The following is an 18,088-nucleotide window of genomic DNA, read 5'->3' on the forward strand; positions in this document are numbered from 1 at the left end:
GGTGCTTCCGCCTCTGCAGTTACACCGGCGAGTGACCTCTCTCTTCGGCCCCGGAATCTGCGCGACGGCTCCGTGTTCTGAGAACACGCAGAGAGAACAGTGCGGGGAGGCAGAGGGCAGCAGGGCTGAGCACGTCCGGGGGCACAAGGAGTAGGTGTGACGCTGGTAAGAAACGCGCCTCTGATTTATCTTCATAGAACAGACACAGCACGTGGCCAGGCGGCTGCCGACTTTCCCCAGAGCAGACAGGGTGTAGGGGTGGGGAGAGAGGATGCGAGCTGTACCCATGGCTGACAGCACGTATCCTAGGAAGATTCCCCGGGACCCGTGGTCGGCAAACGGCGGCGCGCGAGCCACATGCGGCTCTTTGGCCCCTTGAGTTGTGGCTCTTCCATAAAATACCACGGCCTGGGCGAGTCTATTTTGAAGAAGTGGCGTTAGAAGAAGTTTAAGTTAAAAAAACTTGGCTCTCAAAAGAAATCTCAATCGTTGTACTGTTGATATTTGGCTCTGTTGGCTAATGAGTTGGCCGACCACTGCCCTAGACAAAGGGAGGTGGAGGCCACTAGAGAAGGCCTCAGCCCTTTTTTAAAAATAAATAAATAAATAACCCAAGGGGAGACAGCAAGATCGAGGAGACCTATCACTCAGCCAACAAGGCTCTGGAGGAGGGTCTATCAGGCGTCCTCAAACTACGGCCCGCGGGCCACATGCGGGTGTTTTTGCCGTTTTTGTTTTTTTACTTCAAAATAAGATATGTGCAGTGTGCATAGGAATTTGTTCATAGTTTTTTTTTTTAAACTATAGTCCGGCCCTCCAACGGTCTGAGGGACAGTGAACTGGCCCCCCGTTTAAAAAGTTTGAGGACCCCTGGTCTAAATCAATAGGCTATGTTCCCTGCCCTCGGTGTGATCTTATACGATGGGCACCCACTCTCGAGGGTGTTATTAAAAGTCTCATTTCGCCATGCTCCTGATTCCTCATCCGCCCTTTGAGATGTGGACAGGGGAGCCATTTCTCACACGCTGCAGCTCTCCCCAGCCTCTCTGAAATGAGAGGCTCAGGGAAGGCATCACGGTGGTATTTTGGTTTTGGGGGGCTTCCAACCTTTAATGCAGCAGCTCAGCCACATGGAAATGTCACGGGGAAGTCTTGGTTTGTCCATAAAAGTCACTGGGATGTGTAACTCTTCCTATTAAAAGTCACACCCCCAAAAGGGACGGCAGGCGGGAGAGGGAGAAGAAAGGAAAGGAGGCGGGGCTAAGGCAGAAGAGGAGGGAAAGGCCGGAAAGGGGCCCAAACTTGGGGGGAGCTGCTGGGAAAGCTTTTCCACGGCAAACAGGAAAAGAGGCGCCCCCGCCCCGCGGTATTCTAGTTTGTATCTGAGCCTGCTGCTCAATAAAGCAAAACAGTAACGTTTTCTTCCATTTTTATTTAACTACTTTAAAAGCATGAAAGAAAGAAAAAAGGCTGCCCGAGTTGAGTCTGGGGGCCTGTCCTCATCAAACTTGGATTTGGAAACTGTAAGGCCGAAAGTGTAGGTGCTCCCCCAGCCCGCCACCCCCCCACAACAATGCTAACAGACTCACCCAGTGCTGGCCCCGTGCCCAATGCTCTCTCTGTAGATCATCCGTGTTACCCTTGTGTCCATCCTCCCAGGGAGGTTCCCCGTTTTATATGGAAGCCAAGGCTCAGAGAGGCTTAACGACCTGCCCAAAGTCACACAGCTGATGGGAGCAGGGTTCACACTCAGGCCCTCTGTCGTTAAAGCCCGCTGCGTTCCTCCCTGGCCAATCCATTCCGTCCCTGCTCACCTAATTTCCAGCTCGTAGCTCTAACTGGATAAGACACAGATGGAGGGAAGGCGTGTAGGGGTCCCACCCTGGAGGTACCCCAACACAGGCCGCCGCCACCACCCTGACACAGGCAGACAGAGCCGGAGGACGCCCCTTACCTTGATGATCTCCTGAGCGATCTGCCGGGTCTTGTTGATGTCCAGCGACGTCTTGGGGTCCCTCACAAACGAGTGTAACGTCCGCCCCTTGCAGAAGCTGTTGAGAGCGGCGGGTCAGGCAGAGGTCTGGGGCCAGTGCAGCCTGACCCCCGCCCCGTGGAGCCTGGGAGGAGCCATGGGGAGAGCTGAGCTCTCTCCAGCCCCTGCACTGTGGCACCCGAATCCTCGTTCTTAACCAAGCCTGCCTCCCGTCCCTCTGGGCCTGCCCGAAGGCACAAACACAAACTCGCCTGCACCCCACTTGTGGCCCAGGGCATGCCGACCCCAGAACACCCGGGCTCCCGGTGATGTCCAGCAGCCCCCCCCTCGGAGTGCCAGGCAGGGCCACGCCCACTCAAACCCAGAGCGGGAGGAAGCTGGCCTTTCGGGGCTATGACAGGGCAGCGTGGGGCTCTGGGGCTGGCTGTAACGATTCTCATGATTGTTTCTATTGTTTTCTGAGCACAGAGATTTTATTTCAATAAAGGAGCATGGGAGGAGGGTGGAGGGGTATCAGCATGGTTATTGGATAAGGGCCCGCATTTTGGGGTCCCCATCCACCTTGTCCCCTAAAACGTGAGGCGAGGAAGGACCCAGAGAGAACATGGGCCCATCCTCCTGATCCAGGGAGAAGGTGACTTGGGCCACGCCCCGAGGAAGGGGCTAGTTGTTAGGAAAAGTCTCCAAGGAGAAAAGATGCCGGAGCCTCAGAAACTCTGAGAGCAGATGAGGGTTCCAGAATATTGGCTGACAGTTCCTCACCTGTGTCCCAGTGCCTTCAGGACAACCTAAAGCATGCTAACCTCCCGTCAGCGAACGCCCTGCTACGTCATGACAGGTATTCCTTTGAAGCAGACTCGGATCTTTCATGGGACTGGGTGGGTAAGAGATGGAAGGATGGGAGGATGGACGGACAGCGCTGGGGGCTGGGATGTGGGGGCTGTGGGGCTGGCGTCACCGCCGTGAGGCTGCCTAAGGAACCACGCTGTGGTGCTCTGGGCTGGCGTTTTGTCCCCGGCCGTGGTGGCCTGGTGACCTCGCACTGCTCAGGAGTTCTCGTGGGTGGTGACTTATGTCTGTTTCTGATCAACAAGCAAAAGGGGGGGTGCATCCATGTCCAATCACTATGTTGTACACCTGAAACTAATGTAATATTGTATGTCAACTATAGCTGAAAAGTAAATTTAACTAAAACCAAAACACTGCCACACGCTCCAGGGCATCCACGTAGGTATCAGGGCCCCAGGGAGGGCGGGGCGGGGCCGGGCGGGGTACCTGGTGATGATGGCCAGGTGGGGCGGGTTCATGCAGGCCCCCATGAAGAGCACCACGTTCTCGTGCCGCGTCTGCCGGTAGTTCATCACCTCCTTCTTGAACAGCTTCAGGTGGTCCTGGTTGTGGCCGTCCATCTCCAGCAGGCGGATGGCCACCTCGCCGTGCCAGCGGCCTCGGTGCACGCGGCCCCAGCGGCCCTGCCCGATGGGCTCGCCCAGCTCCACCTGCTCGAAGGGGATGTCCCACTCCTGCAGGTACACGCTGGTCTGGCTGGCCTTGCGGGAGATGGGGCCGCGCCAGGTGCGGCGGGAGCTCGGCAGGTCGTCCACCTCGTCCTCGTCGTCTTCTGCCTCTGACTTGCCAGCCTCCGGCTCCTCGGCCTGGAAGGGCAGGAGGAGGGAACTGATGGGGCAGCAGATCTGGGCTCCGCTGACTCCCCCTCCCCGGAGCCCCAGTCGGGGGAGGGAGGAGGACGGCACAGGGTCGGGAGGCCCTAGCACCCCAACAGCTCCCCATGAGTGACATCTAATCACTGGGGAAGAATTTAACCGCATTCGTGCTTCCTGGGTGTTCTTCTGTTTAAGCACAAGCTTCTGCCTCTTCTCTGGGCAGGAGTTAGTCTGTTAACATTCCGCACCCATTGCAGGGAGCCAGGCTCGGCTGACACTGTGGTTCAAGGGTCACGTGGTCTGGCCTTGGCTACAATCCGAATCCGCTGGGGAGCTTTGGTAACAGATGTGTGGCCCCACCCTAGACGGACTGAAGCAGAGTCTCCAGGGCTGGGGCCCGGGCCGCCAGGCCGGGGGTGAGAGCCATGGGCATTAAGAGCTGACGTTAGCCTCCAAGACAGAAAAGCAAAGGGAGGCTTGCTTTCCCATCCTTCTTCCCTGCCGAGCACATCTGGCCACATGGGAGGTGGCCCTGCAGGGCCCGGCGCCGAACCCGCTCTACGTGCTGGGCTGGAGGGAGGGAGGGAGGGAGGGAGAGGCGCTGTCTATGGCTCACCTCTACTTCATGATCCTCCAACACGTCTGCCTTCGGCTGGTCGTCGAGCCTAAGAGTAAAACTGGGTTTGTCAAGGAGACCCTGAGGGTGGGCCACTCCGCTCTCAGCGGGGCCGGGGGCTCCCCTGTGAGGTCTGAGAAAAGGCCTCCAGCCCTGGAGCCTTCCTTTGACCCACTGGCCTATGGGAAAGGCAGTCTGGATGCTGTGGAAACAGGAGGCCGAGGACCAGGCCTAATTCCCTTCTCCAGACAAACCCCAGGGTGGCGGGGATGAGGGGTGGGCAGGGTCCACCAAGGCCCTTTTAATCTGACAGCCAGGATGGAGGTTCCAACACAAGCACAGAACTTGAAATTCTACTTGAGAGTTGGTTCTGGTACATCCTGGCTGTGTGACTTGATGCAGTTTCTTAACCTCTCTGAGTTGGCGTTCCCATCTGTACGCTGAGGATGTACCTACTTGGGAAGCTGAGTCAGGTGCTTAGCATGGCCTGACACTGAGAAAGGGCTGCATGAGCAGGAGCCATTTCTAGTAGTTTCTATAACTCTGAGTACCCTTTGCCCCCTCCTCCTGGGTCAGGTTTGCCGCCCCACCCCATGTTGACTGCACCGATAAGAGGCTAATAAAACCCTTCTGGCTGAGCTCAGGGGCCTAGAGGGTGCATTAGCCCAAGCGGTTTGCCATCTGGCTGGCCCAGGTACGGGGCCACATGCAGAGTGGGAGGTCAGAGGTTCACGGGGTGGGGGGAGATGGTCAGAGATGGGGATCCAGCTGCCACAAGACCCCACGGAGGAGAAAGGGGACGCAGCGCGGGAGTGCCTACCGGGTACTGTCCGCTGCCTCGGGGAACGGGGCTGCCGGTGGAAACGCGGAAATGTCTGGAGGAAACAAAAAGCCAACCGAAGCATGAGACCACCTCCCCACCCCCTTAAAGACCCAGTGCTTCCACGCAGGGAAGTGGGCTCTCCCCCCGCCGCCCCTCACAGGGCTACACCCGGGTTCTCCGGCCCTTCCCACCGGGCCCAACTTGGGCGCAGCCTCTACAGCACTTGGTCTGTCCCGGAGGGGCCGCAGGTGGGCGAGGAGGATGAAATCTCCGTGAACTCCATTCCCCTGTGGTCACACCGCCTCACACAGGCAAGTGGGGGAAGCAAACGGGGCCACTATTTACGGGATGGGGGCCAGGCCCCCCTGCTCTGCTTGGAGGCCGGGGCTGGTGGCCAGACTCCTTCCCTCAGGCCAGCGGGGGCAGGAGGACGCACAGGTGGCTCGTGAGGGGCACCTGGTGCCTGGCACCGTGGCCGGGAATTTCTGGCGGGAGCTGGAGCCCGCCCCTCGGCTTCCAGGTTTGGTCCGCTGGCGGACAGCTCGCAGGGGAGAGGAAGAAACACACAGCCCGCACACCGGCTGGGCTGCCCCCTGAGCCCCGGGCTTTCCCGGTTTTAGCACTGGAAGCTGCACAGGGACACCTGAGAGATGGTCACCCGGGGTGAAACCAGTGTGTTCCCTAAAGCCAAGGCTTGCTCTAGCCAGTGAGCAAGTCCAGTGTGTTCTCCATGGCTGCTCCTGCTGCCTGCCTCCTTCTGTTCTCTCCAATGCACTCGGGGAGACTGGCAGCCCGGGGCCGGCCGGGCCCCTCGCTCCCTCCTCTCTTATCAGCAAAAGGAGACAGACTGGAGGTAGCAGTGGCTCAGGCCAATCGCACTTCTCCCTGTCTTCTAGGACAAAGAGTCTCCCCATCGGCCATCACACCTCCCTCAACCTCCCTCCAGGGTTTCCTCCTAGGCCACCCCAGAAGGCCCTCTGAACCACAGGTTCTCAGCCTCTCTGGAAGCTCGCAGACGTCAAGAATCTGATAGCGGCCGTGGGTCTTCTTATCAAGGATACACACGCGTGTGCCCAACATCCGGTGCACCATTTCTGGGAGATGGCAGGCCCGGGCAGCTGCTGCTAAGGCCTCCTCCAGGCACCACCATATTGTGTCCGTGGACTGCCAGGAGGCCTGACATTTCTCCCATCCAACACCGCCCAAATGTTTCCACGGAAGAAAAACGTGTGTGGGGTGGGGTGGGGTGGGGTGGGGTGGGGTGGGGTGGGTGGTTCAGGGAGAAGCAGCACTCCGGTGGGAGGGCAAAATGTCTCTGAAGCCGCCTACTTTGCCTTAAACGTTGCATTCTGCTCCAAAATGTGTCCATGTTTGTTTCAATAGAAATATAGTTTCCTCCCCTTCCCCACAACACATCTGCGGAGCAAAATGTACCCTTTTGGAAGTAGAGGCACGTTTTCCCAGTGCTTTCAGGCACTGCCCTGTGCGCCATCCTAGAGCCAGCAGGCTCCTGAGGGAAACCAGAGCAACAACTGGTGGGAAACCACAGAGGCAGCGTGGGGAGCCCGCCCTGACCCAGCCGGCCGGCACACCTGCAACACCCTATGGATGATCCTCGAAGAACTGACAAATGCTCCAAGTCACTCCCCTAATAGAAAAGCCTGGAATAACCAAAACACCATGACTTCAGCACCGGCCTTTTTAACCGAGGAAACAAACCATTAGCTTCGGTCTTCATCTCAACCTGAACCTTCACATGGCTAAATTAAGGTTTAACGTTGCAGATTACTTATAATGGTGCTTGTCACCTTCAGCTAGAGAAATAAGGACTGACAGTACAAATGCCTTAGGGGAAGGAATATGGTCAAATGCAAAGACGGGCACATAGTAGGTGTGCAAAACAATTTTTGTGGAAGGGAATCAATAAATCAGTGGTCAACAAACTGCGGCTCACGAGCCACATGCGGCTCTTTGGCCCCTTGAGTGTGGCTCTTCCACAAATACCATGGCCTGGGCGAGTCTATTTAAAGAAGTGGCGTTAGAAGAAGTTTAAAAAATTAGGCTCTCAAAAGAAATTTCAATCGTTGTACTGTTGATATTTGGCTCTGTTGACTAATGAGTTTGCCGACCACTGCAATGAATGATTGTTTTATTGCAAGTTTTCTTTCTTCATTAAAGAGGCATTTCCAGTAAGTGGCCAGCAGATGGCGCCATGCGACAAGGCTCTGGAAGGTAAAGCCCACTGAGTAAGGGAAGCCTGGGGACCTTCCCAAATTGGCTTTGGCTTCTGTGAGATAAGCAGATTCCTGGTCATTGCACAGAGGAGCACACCATGACAGATGAGCAGAAGGCATCAGCAAAAGGTCCTCTCCCCCCCATTATGCAAATGAGTTCCTGCCACCTCCTGGTGTGTGACCCTGGACAAGTTGCCTGTAGTTTCTGTCCAAGAGGCTGGACAGGATGGATGCCACGGCTCCTGCCAGCAAGGCACTGCCCCTGTGAAGGCTACTCCTCACCCTGCCCCCTTTCTCAGCCTCAACAGACAGGGAGCTCTCAAAATAGGTGGGTCTGAGACTCAGGCACCTCCAAGGTGCCTAGAGTGAGGGCGCCCGGGTGGGCTGGGCGGAGGGGTCACAGCAGAGGACAGTTAGTGGAACCATGCAAAGGACTCACCTGGGAAGATAAACTGCTGTCTATGATGAATGAAGTAGGCAGCTTTAAACAGAAGAGGAGGTGAGTCACACACAGAGCAGCAAATGAAGCGAAGGGGGAGGGGACACAGGCATGGGCGAGGGAGGGCGGCTGGTTATCGGGCTGGGGCAGGTATGCCCCCCGGTGGGCCTGGCCAGGACAGGGTGATCCATGCAGGAAGGAGAAAAGAAGCTGGGAGAAAGCGGGTGTTGGCTGGAGCCCCCAGGAGTGAAGGGGCTCGCACTGAGGACTGGGGTTCAGAGACCCAGTCTCCACGGCCAGCCTGCTGCAGAGCCCTGGCCCACTGCGTTCCCTTCTCAGGCCTCCTTCTCTGAAATGTGCACGGGCCCAGGAGGGTAAAATCAACGGGGAGAGTAATGATTCTGAAAACATGTGACTGTGCTGGGGGTTCTGAGACTCGACCTCACCTTCCAGGGGAGAAAATCCTCTCATGGAAAACGGAAGGAGGCTCGCGGGGGATCTGAACTCACACGGCCAGCCTCTAACCCCGCTCTGCCATCTAGGAGGCTCTGGGGCCTTGGGAAGTGTGTTAACCTCGCCAGCTGTGCTGCACAATGGGGTATAAATAACCTTTCCCCAGGTTTGTCCTTGAAGATAAGCCGAAATGCTCCTGCACAGCAGAGTGGTGGACAGCAGGGGTTTCTTTCCCAGATTAACCCCCCCGACCAGTCCCGGCCGGACACTGCGGTGACAGAGAGCTAACCGGTCCCGGAGAGAGGGCGGGCTCTGTGCAGCGGACAATGCGGGCCCAGCGCGGGGCATCGGAAAGCCGAGACGCTGGCTGACGTCACACAAAGCGCTTTCTCTGTGGCTGTTGTTTTTCAAACAGGCCCTTTCTTTTAGAAAAAGCCAAACCAGGAGGTTTAGCAAAAGGCCCAGTTTCAGCGCATGTTAATGACAAAGCAGAATGGAAGAGGAGGTTAATCAAACAGGCCATCGCTCCGTGGCAGGGGGAGGGGCGGGGAGGATCATGACGATGCATTAGTGTCAGAAGATACCCAGCCACGTGCGTATTAAGGAGAAGGGACAGCAAAAGAGAGAAAAGATTCCTACAAAATCAGTCTCTCACCACCCCCCGGAGAAGTCCCTAGAACCCTGCTGATCTGGGCCCAGAGAGGGTGCCCGGCCTCCTGCTGGCTGCGGGTGGCCCAGCGGGGTCCCCTGGCACAGGGAGAGCTGTAAGCCTGTCCTCCTGGGCCGGGAGTGACAGGTGGGACCTGCCCTGGACTCCACGGGCTGAAGCTGGCAGTGGGCCTGTGGATCGGCCGGGAGAAAACTGGGGCATCCCAGGGCCCCTCCCTCCTCCAGGCTCCACAGGAAACACACCGATGGCCGAGATCTGCTGCTAGGAGCTGCCGGGGAGGCCACGGCCGGGCCCCGTCCTCACACGGACAAGTGGGCTCCGCTCCTCTCCCTGGGGAGGCAGGACACCCCAGGCCTGGCCAAGAGGAAGGGGTCCTGGATCCACAGACCCAGGGCAGCCTGGGCTGTGGCAGTCAGAGGCCAGCTCCGGCCAGGTCGGCCCTGTCGGACTCAGTGTCATCAACTACACCTGGGGGATAACCTAATTCCCACTTTACGGGGTCTCTCGTTTTATGGAAAAGGGAACCGACACTTCTGTGTAGGCAGCTGGTTCGGATCTCAGAGCAGGTAAGCGACAGAGGCCGGGATCCCCTCTCCCGGGCCTCCTGGACCTGCCCGGGCTCCCTGGGAGCTCAGAAGCCCTGAGCCAGTGAGCAAGTCCAGCAGAAGCCAGGCATGTGCAGGAGGGCAGCATGGGGATTATGTCAAGAACAACAGGCTTCATGTCAGACAGACTTGGTTTTGATCTTGCTCTACTGCGTACGTGCTGTACAGCTCGGGGCAAGTCACTTCCTCTCTCTGAACCTCAGTGTTCCCGTCTGTAAAATGGGGGCGGTAATAGCATCTACCTCGGGGTTGTTATCAAGTTTAAATACGGTAATGTAACTGAGCTGGGCGCAGTGCCTGGCTCCCCGCAAGTGCTCTCAGTGGCTGCCGTGTTTGACCCGGAGCCTGCTGGGGTGTGCTGAGAAGGTGCAGGTGACCCCATCCCTAAGAGCCCCGCCAAAAGCCCGGCAGTGTGGTACCTGGGAAGTTGAACCTGCTGTCCCGCTGGCCGGGCGAGGGGTTGGGGGGCGTGGTAGCACTGGAGGGGTTGGACGATGTTGGGAAAGGAGCCGGCGAGGAGGGCGTGGAGGACGTGGTGGAGGACGGGTTACTGCTGGAGTCCAGGTGGTTCATGGCTGGAGGGTGCTCCTGCAGGACCAGAGACACGGGAAGTGGGCGGGGACTGTCACTGCCCCGCCCGGCTGCCTCCCACACCCCTGGCCAGGACCCTCCCTTCCCCGGGTAAACGCGAAGAGGTCAGCCCAGGGTATCCTGACATTTTCCGGTAAAGATGTCCATGTACCATTCTTCCTTCAAATATTAGACCTCACAGACACCACGCACCCCTGTGCACGGGGGCCCCAGGCAGGCCTGGGGACCCCCGTGGGGGACACGGCCTTCGAGAATCTGCCTAGCTGCAGGGCGTCTGGGCATTAGGCGAGAAGGCCGGCCACAGGCCATGGAAAGACATGCACTCGCATGGGTTACTTCTGAAGTCCCGTTGGCCGCACTGTGACTGCGGCGCGGGTTCAGGGCTGGGCCTGTCTCTCACTCACAGGGGGCCCACTGCTCAGTCTCCTCGCCTGTAAAATGGAGGTGATGTCAGCACGAGGGTCAGAGAAACACCACTGGAAAAGTTCCTGACTCACAGGCAGTGAAAGCTCAGCTCCAAAAGGGAGTGTTGGGGCAGGAGACGGGTTACACGCATGTAATTGTAAATGCGAAGTTTGCTACATGGCTAAAGATAGGGTCCCCTCTGGCCCCCTCTGACCCCCTCTGTGGACTGCACTGTCATGCTGGACCCCGCATTAGGGGGCTTCAACAGAGAGGAATCGGGTGGGGGGCTGTCCTGGCAGAAGCAACAGACCCCCCAGGCCCCTGTCCAACGTACCTTCTTGGTCAGTGCCTTGGGGAGGGTTCCGAAATGGGGCTCGGCTGCCCTGTCCACCGGGTTGTTGATGTCCGAAGGGACAGATTCCGTCCTCCGAATCCTAGCTACTGAAGAGGGGAAACCATCAGCAGGGAACAGACCGAGCGACAGAGAGACGCGCCCCGGAGGCAGAAGGCCGAGGAGAGGCGGGCACAGCACTCACTTGGAAGGAAGGATATCCGGCAGGCGGGGGCTTCCTTTGTGCACTTGTTATGACACTTCAACCTGGCGAAGGAGGCGGGGTCAGTGCGTGGACGGCCACGCGGCTTCCCTGGGCTCGGACGGGGGCCGCAGAGGCATTGCCTGGCAGCCCCGTGCACCTCACCCTGGATGCCCCAATTTCCACAAATTTCTCAACAGACATTAGCCCCGGAATGTAGAACTGATGTGAACAGTCCTAGCAGCTACTGTCTGCTGAGCGTGACCACCTGCCTGCTGCTGTCTGTCAGTCCCAGAGCACGGGAGGTTTGCTTATACGCATCTGACTGTCACGGTGGGTCCCACCTCTGTTTCTCTTCTCCAGAGAATGTCTGCACCACCAGAGGATGCCCCAGGGATGCGGGGCAGCCCCTCCCACCACATTCCACACGGACCATGTGGTTGGAGGGTCAGCCGGGCAGGGCCGGAGTGGAAAGGGCTGGGTGCCTCGTTCTGGTCCTGCCTGCTGTCCTGTGTCTGGGGGTTCTCACTGATGGATGGGCCTGCCAACCCCACACCGCAGTTGCAGCGTTGGGCTCAGGGGTCACCCTCCCCACGTGAAAGGCACTACTTGAAAGGAGCTGGAGGCCAAAGGGCCGGGAGCCACCACAGACCTAGCTCTGGCCTTTCCTCGGTGGTCAGGAGAGCCGGCAGGAAAACATGATTTGTCTCACTGACACGGACGAGGCCCGTCACCTACAGGCTCGTGGGAACCCACATGCTTTTTTCACTCCGACTGGCTCAGATTCTTAGAGCCGTCCTGATGGACAGAGACCTGGAATCCTCTTCCTCGATGCATAAATGACAAGAATGGGGCCCAGAGAGGGCAAGCACCTGGCCCCGCGTCACACAGCAATGCAGGGGCGAAGTGGGTGGGAGCAGAGACTCCAGGTCCACCCTCTGCAAGGTGAGGGCGACCAGGAAGCAGGGGTCAGACCCTGCTCACACCACACTGTTCCCTATCCTTGTCCTTCTCTCCCACCAGGAACCACAATGGTCTGAAAAAAGAAAGTTGGGCTTGTCCAGAATCGGCATTCTTTCCTTCTAGAAGTACCACAAGCCATCGCTGTTCTTACCGTAGCCTGCCCCCATGTGCTGTCCTTGTGTGCTGAAACGTGAGGCTAACTTCAGAACTCCTCACAGTTCCCGAATGGTCCTCCCATTCCTCTCCGCCTTTGTACAAGACACTCCCTTGGCCTGGAACTCCCTTTCCTCCTTGTCCACCCGGCAAACTTCTGCACATCCTTCAAAGCCCACCTCGAAGCGTCCCTTCCCTGGGAGTGCCCTGCTTGATGCTTCCTTCCTCTCCCTGCAGGGGGTGCTCGCTCCTGGGTGGGCTGAACGGGATCATGAATCGTAGGTTGCGGGGAACCCTTTGAACTCTGACTTGACCTGAGCCCAATAATCCACAGGCGCGGGAGTGTGACTAAACGAGTGTGAAGCTTGCTCCCCTCTCCCACCCCGGCCGCCCTCGCCCATCACCTGCAATGCTTGCACTTGACTCCAAACATCATGCTCTTCTGGCACACGTGGCAGACCTGCGACAGCCAGGACTTGGTGGAGAACCTGCAGCGGGTGGACACCCAAAGGCGCTCTCAGGGGCCTTGAGAGCAGGGCCTGGGTTGACAAGGGTCCCCAAACAGCCCAGGGGAATCAGGAGACTTGGTTCCCACCCAGAGCCCCAGGCACCCTCTCCCTGGGAGTTTGGGACACCCAGGGGCCACTGCCTCCTGCCCACGCCTCCCGCCCCCCCCCCCCCCAATTCAGATTGTCCAGCCACGAAGTCATCATTGTCAAAATCCCAACGCTGGTGTGGTCATGGGTGCCAGCTCTTTGGCAGCCAACTTGGCGAGAGCAACCAGCAGGATCGGTGTGCAGACCCTCTGAGCCAGCAATCCGTCTTAGGACCTGGTCCAACAGATCCTCCCACTGGAGTCACATGACGGACAGACAAGGCTCCCGCGGCACATCGGCCCTCCCAGCACACGAGTGCCGGCCCCTGGAGGTTGTTGGAGACCCAGACGCCCCGCGGCCTTGACCGCAGGGGTGGGGCCCGGAGTCTGGAGCGTCAACAAGCTCAACGGGGCGCTGGCGTGTCCCGAGACTGTGACCCTGCTTCCCCTGGGACCTGTGTGTGCCCTCGGCAGACTGAGGAAGAGACCCAAGGAGGTGCAGGGGAGGGCCCAGCGCGTCCATGTGGCCCGCGGGGGACAGGCAGGGGCTCCCGGTGGGCGCGGGGCTGTGTCCACGGAGGTGACGGGGACAGAGCAGAGGCAAAGAGCTCTGAGCAACAGGGCGGGGCCTACCTGTGTGTCACCGAGAGCCCGATGTCCCTCTGTACCATCTGTGGGGAGCCGTGGGGGAGATCTGCAGGGGAAGAGGGAGGTCAGGCAGGCCGAGGAAGCCCTGCAGCGAGGGCCCACACCTGTGACCTTCTGTGTCAGAGATGGCAAGCTAGACGGGCACGGAAACGTACTGAATGGCAGAGAAACGTCCCTGGACCTGCATCTATCAAAACAGGGACAGGACGGGCTAGACCAGGGGGGCGTGGCCACCCTCACACATGGCCGGCCTCTCTAACGAACACTGCTGCCTGGCCTGTGTGGGTCTGGCTTTGGGGGAAGGCCGGCGTGAGAGGCAGAAGGCAGAGTGTGTGAGGGCAGAGGCCCCACACCCCCACCTCTGGCACTGTCTCATGGATGCACCCCCAGGGCCACCAGTTGGCGAGGGCTGCGTTCTGGTCACTCCTTGTTCGGTGGTGGGAGCTGCCTGGCCCTCGGCAGAGGGTTCGAGGCTGGTGAGCTGTGCAGCAGCACCTCTCAAGCCTTGACGATGCTGCTGAGAGCTCCCATGTGGCCTGGCCTCAACTGGCACTCAGTCTGGGTCTTTGGGGAAGTCTCAGGCCACGGGCTGTGGGGTGCTCCTTCTGCCTGTCCCCCTAGAGGGCACCCTGAGCCCTCCTCCTAAGCCTGGCTTCCCCAGAAGAACAGGCAGCCCCAGTGCTTAGCAGGGGTCCTCAAACTATGGCCTGCGGGCCACATGCGGCTCGCCGAGGACATTTATCCGGGTGTTTTTGCCGCCGCTGCCTGTCCTGCTCAGCAGCCGACTTGTCCCGGGCCCGCAGTGAGCATGTGTGGAATGTGCGCCACACTCTCCGACTCCCCTCCTTCTCTCTGAGGGACAGTGAACTGGCCCCCTGTTTAAAAAGTTTGAGGACCCCTGGCTTATAGCATCACAGGCTGGCCGTGGAGGGACAGCTGGAAGCAATCCCCCATCCAGGGGCAGCCTACATACACGACCAACTCCCTCCCTCCCTTCCTCCACATGTGTGCCCCCTGCTCACCACCCCTCCTTCCCAGCTCCGCACTGCCTCGCTCTTCCTGGAATACAGTTCTCAACTGAACCCATAGGCGGGTCTGGGAACCCTCTGGAAAGAGGTTCTAGACTTTTATCCAAAGATCAGACATCTGGGACCCAGAAAGGTCAGGACCACGGTGCTTTAAGGATCTGGGGCCATCCCGGGCCCTCTGAGTCAGCAGCCCTTCCCCACCACCCCTAGGCCACGGCACCCCCCGGGTCCCTGAGAGCTGGCCTGGCACACAGCTGGTGCTCATCAAGTATTGGTTCACTTAAGGCCGCGCACCACAGACCCAACCAAAGGAGAGGGCATGTGGAGTGCTGACTCCTCCCACACAGGGACCAAAGGCCCTTGGCTGCCCCGCTGAGGCAGGGCCCACACTGCACCCCCTGCAGCCCTCGCCAGCACATCTGCCATGCGCTGACTCTTCCCCACTCCCTCCTGGGGTTCACCCCAGGCAGCAGCCACGCCATTAAAGCACATGGTCTAAAAGGGCCAGTGTGGTTCAGTGGTTGAGCGTCAACCTATGAACCAGGAGGTCACAGTTCCGATTCCCGGTCAAGGCACATGCCTGGATTGCGGCCTCGATCCCCAGTGTGGGTTGTGCAGGAGGCAGCCAATTAATGATTTTCATCATTAACATTTCTATCTCTCCCTCTCCCTTCCTCTCTGAAATCAATAAAAATAGATTTAATAAATAAATAAATAAATAAATAAATAAAAGGGGTTAGGCTGCCGGCCTAAGAGAAACAGACGGTGGGAAAGTGGGATTTCAATCATCTGTCTGTGACTGATCTGCAATGTCTGCCACAGGCACGGGATGCAGGGAGGAGAGAGGGCACATGTACCAGGCATCGCCTGTCCCTCACGAGAGGAAACACCGGCCCTGCAGGCCTCATCCCGCCTTCCCGCAGCTGGAGAAGCGGCCTCACGGGTGTGGACCCCGCATCACCCAGCACCCGGGCGGACATGAGGGCCAGACTGCCCCAGGGACGCAGGCTCTGCGAGGGCCCTGAGCTCCCGCCTGTGCCCGGGGGAGGGGAAGCGCAGCCTCCCTGGCGGTCCTGCAGCCAGCCCTGCTCCATCTCGGCAAAGCCAGTACCTGGCATCCCCTCCTCATCTCTCAGCTTAGCCAGCTCAGCCAGCACAGGACAAAGGTAAACTGCTACTGGGCTCAGGGAAAGAGGATCTGCGTCCCCACTGGACAACTCCAAGCAGCCTCCAGGCTCGCTGCTTCCGCTGCGTTGACTCAGGAGAGAGGAGCCCACAGCGAGGACCTGCTACCACCGGAGGAGGTGGAGGAGAGGGAGCGGAGATCAGGCTGCCCGGGCTTCCTCCTCGCCGCCTGAGGGGGCAAACCTCTCAGGGCCTCACTCTGAGGCAAGCGCCTTCCTGCCCTGAGGATGTCCCTCTCCTGCAGAGCCGGGCCCTGAGACGTCAGCTGGGGACTGTGGGTGGCTGAAGTCCACCTACGCCAGACAGGCAGCGCCTTCCTCCCAGGAGTGCGGGGTTCCCGCCGCAGCCCAGCGGGTAAACACTCCCTGCCCGAGGTCACCTTTGGGGAGGGCCAGGTGCAGAGGGCCCGCCATGGGGACTGCCCACCGACTGAGTGACAGAGAGGCTGCTGGCTGGGTTGAGGCCAGCTCGTCACGTGGGGGCCACCTGTCCTAGCGTGATGTCCTGGGGCAGTTCCCAGCTCCTCTGCTTCTGGACCACGGAAAGGCCAAGTGCACTAAGAGGGGGTCAGAGGCATCCACCCCGATGGGGACAGCGAGACACAGAACCGCTCCCGGTGGCAGAGGGGACGAAAATGAATCACTCTTACCAAACCTGGAGAAGACAGAAAAGAGAGAAAGAACGCAGGATTAGGGCTCCGTGCTGGCTCCACGTGTCCCCCAGAACTTCATCCCTGAGGGGGAGGGGGCAAGGCGCTGGATGAGGACTTTGAGCACCTAGGGTGTGGGGTTAGGATGGCTGGGGAATGTGGGGATGGTTCCCCAATGGGAAGGGCTAGAAGTGCCCTCCTGGCCCCCCAGTGGGCACAAAGCTACATCTGTGCGCTCTCATACATCAGCTTCTCTGAGCCTCGGCGCCACCAGCACGGTAATTAGAGTCCCCCAGGCAGGAGGAGGGTTCAGTCTGCCAGAGAGGAATCGGCGGGGGCAGGAGGGCAGGGAGAACAGTGTGGAGCAGAAGGCCGACAGGGCCAGGTGGGGACATGCCCTGAGCAATGCTGTCAGAGGGATAAAGAGAGCTGGGGAAACCAGGCCACTCAGCCTGCCCTCGGGGCTCCCTGAGGGCAGCCGGGTGGCCTGAGTGTCCGTGCCAGTGCTCGTTCTGCTGGCTCTGTGGAGAAGAGACTCAGAGCCCCAGGGTTCAAGGCCAGCTCACCATCTGAGGCAGCGGTGGCACCAGCCCGAGGCTCTGTTCTCCGCCTGGAGCCAGGATGAGACCAGAGCCCTCCTAATGCTCTTTGCGGGGAAAATGAGAAGCGGACACCCTGGGTTTTGCCCACTGCGATGCCCTGATTCACCCTGCCCACAAGGGTATATTGACAAAGGCAATCTAATCTAATAATAGACAAATATGCAAATTGACCGCACCTTCGCTACACCTGAGCCACGCCCACCAGCCAAGCCACGCCCACCAGCCAATCAGGACGAGTATGCAAATTGCCCCAACAAAGATGGCGGCTAATTTGCATATCAAGACAGCCTCGAAAGAAGCCAAGAGATGCAGAAGGGAGTACAGCTTCGAAGAAGCAAGCAAGCCGGGCGGGGGTGGGGGAGGAGAAGGGAGGAGCGAAGTCAGGGCCGGGGGCGAAGGGAAAAGCAGGCGGGCTGGCGGAGAAGGCGGGGCGGGCGACAAGGGTGGAGCGGAGGCGGGGTAGAGTGCAGCAGGAAATCCTATTGCAGGATTTTTCCTGCAATGGGAACGCTAGTTTTTGTAATAACAGCCAACAAAAATGACAATGACCTCAATGTCCATCAAGAGGGGAGGAGTTAAGCTATACAATGGAGTGATATGAAAATGAGAAAAAGATGAGGCATTTGGATAACTATAAACATATACAGAACCAATAGCCTGGTTGCTCCGGAAGGGGAACTGGGTGACTAAGGAAATGGTAGGGGGTCACTTTATACTATACACCCCTGAAAAGATGAATGAACTACACAAGCTACGAAGCTTTTGCATTTGGACCATGTAACTGTTACTACCTGTTTAAAATACAGATAAAAATATTTAAAAAATAAAAGAGTACTGACACAAAGTTCTCAATTTATCAAGGTAAGTTGAAAAGGTAGGTTATAGGACAGAGTGCATGGTTTTTATCATCCTTAGAGGCTTCAGCCAGATATCCCATTCTCTTCTGGGCACTTGGGAGTTACATTTCCTGGTTCCTTTGTTTGGGTAGGATCATGAATGGTGAGTGGAACTTTCAGGAAAGAGCGCTGAATTGCTTTCTTCCTCTACCACAGTGGAACATTCAGCCTGGAACCTGAAATAGGCCGACCCATGATGGACAGGTAGCATGAGCAAGAAATAAGTCTTTGTTTGAAGACCCAGGGACCTGGGGGCTATTTGTCACTGCAGCATACTCCAGTCTATCCTGACTGATACATGGCCTCATTTCATTTGTGTATTTGTGTGGCTGTCTGTGCGTGT

General features: G+C 58.3%; 1 protein-coding gene across 3 annotated transcripts in view; it reads right to left on the reverse strand.

Moving 5' to 3' along the window:
* KSR1 (kinase suppressor of ras 1) overlaps window positions 1-18,088 on the reverse strand; it is a 138,075-nt gene that overhangs the window by 10,533 nt on the left and 109,454 nt on the right. For 2 of the 3 annotated variants that reach the window (XM_008147926.3, XM_028154848.2), the window contains exons 5-15: window positions 16,248-16,252; window positions 13,371-13,431; window positions 12,547-12,630; window positions 11,030-11,091; window positions 10,828-10,934; window positions 9,917-10,085; window positions 7,770-7,811; window positions 5,094-5,148; window positions 4,274-4,322; window positions 3,269-3,648; window positions 1,955-2,051 (exon numbers count right to left, since the gene is read on the reverse strand). In XM_008147926.3, the coding sequence (XP_008146148.3) occupies window positions 1,955-2,051; window positions 3,269-3,648; window positions 4,274-4,322; window positions 5,094-5,148; window positions 7,770-7,811; window positions 9,917-10,085; window positions 10,828-10,934; window positions 11,030-11,091; window positions 12,547-12,630; window positions 13,371-13,431; window positions 16,248-16,252 (1,111 nt within the window). Of the gene's footprint in view, window positions 1-1,954; window positions 2,052-3,268; window positions 3,649-4,273; window positions 4,323-5,093; window positions 5,149-7,769; window positions 7,812-9,916; window positions 10,086-10,827; window positions 10,935-11,029; window positions 11,092-12,546; window positions 12,631-13,370; window positions 13,439-16,247; window positions 16,253-18,088 lie in introns of those variants that run through there. The other variant, XM_054708947.1, reaches the window with a different exon arrangement.

This window comes from Eptesicus fuscus, chromosome 20, assembly GCF_027574615.1.
Source record: "Eptesicus fuscus isolate TK198812 chromosome 20, DD_ASM_mEF_20220401, whole genome shotgun sequence".
Taxonomy (NCBI): domain Eukaryota; kingdom Metazoa; phylum Chordata; class Mammalia; order Chiroptera; family Vespertilionidae; genus Eptesicus; species Eptesicus fuscus.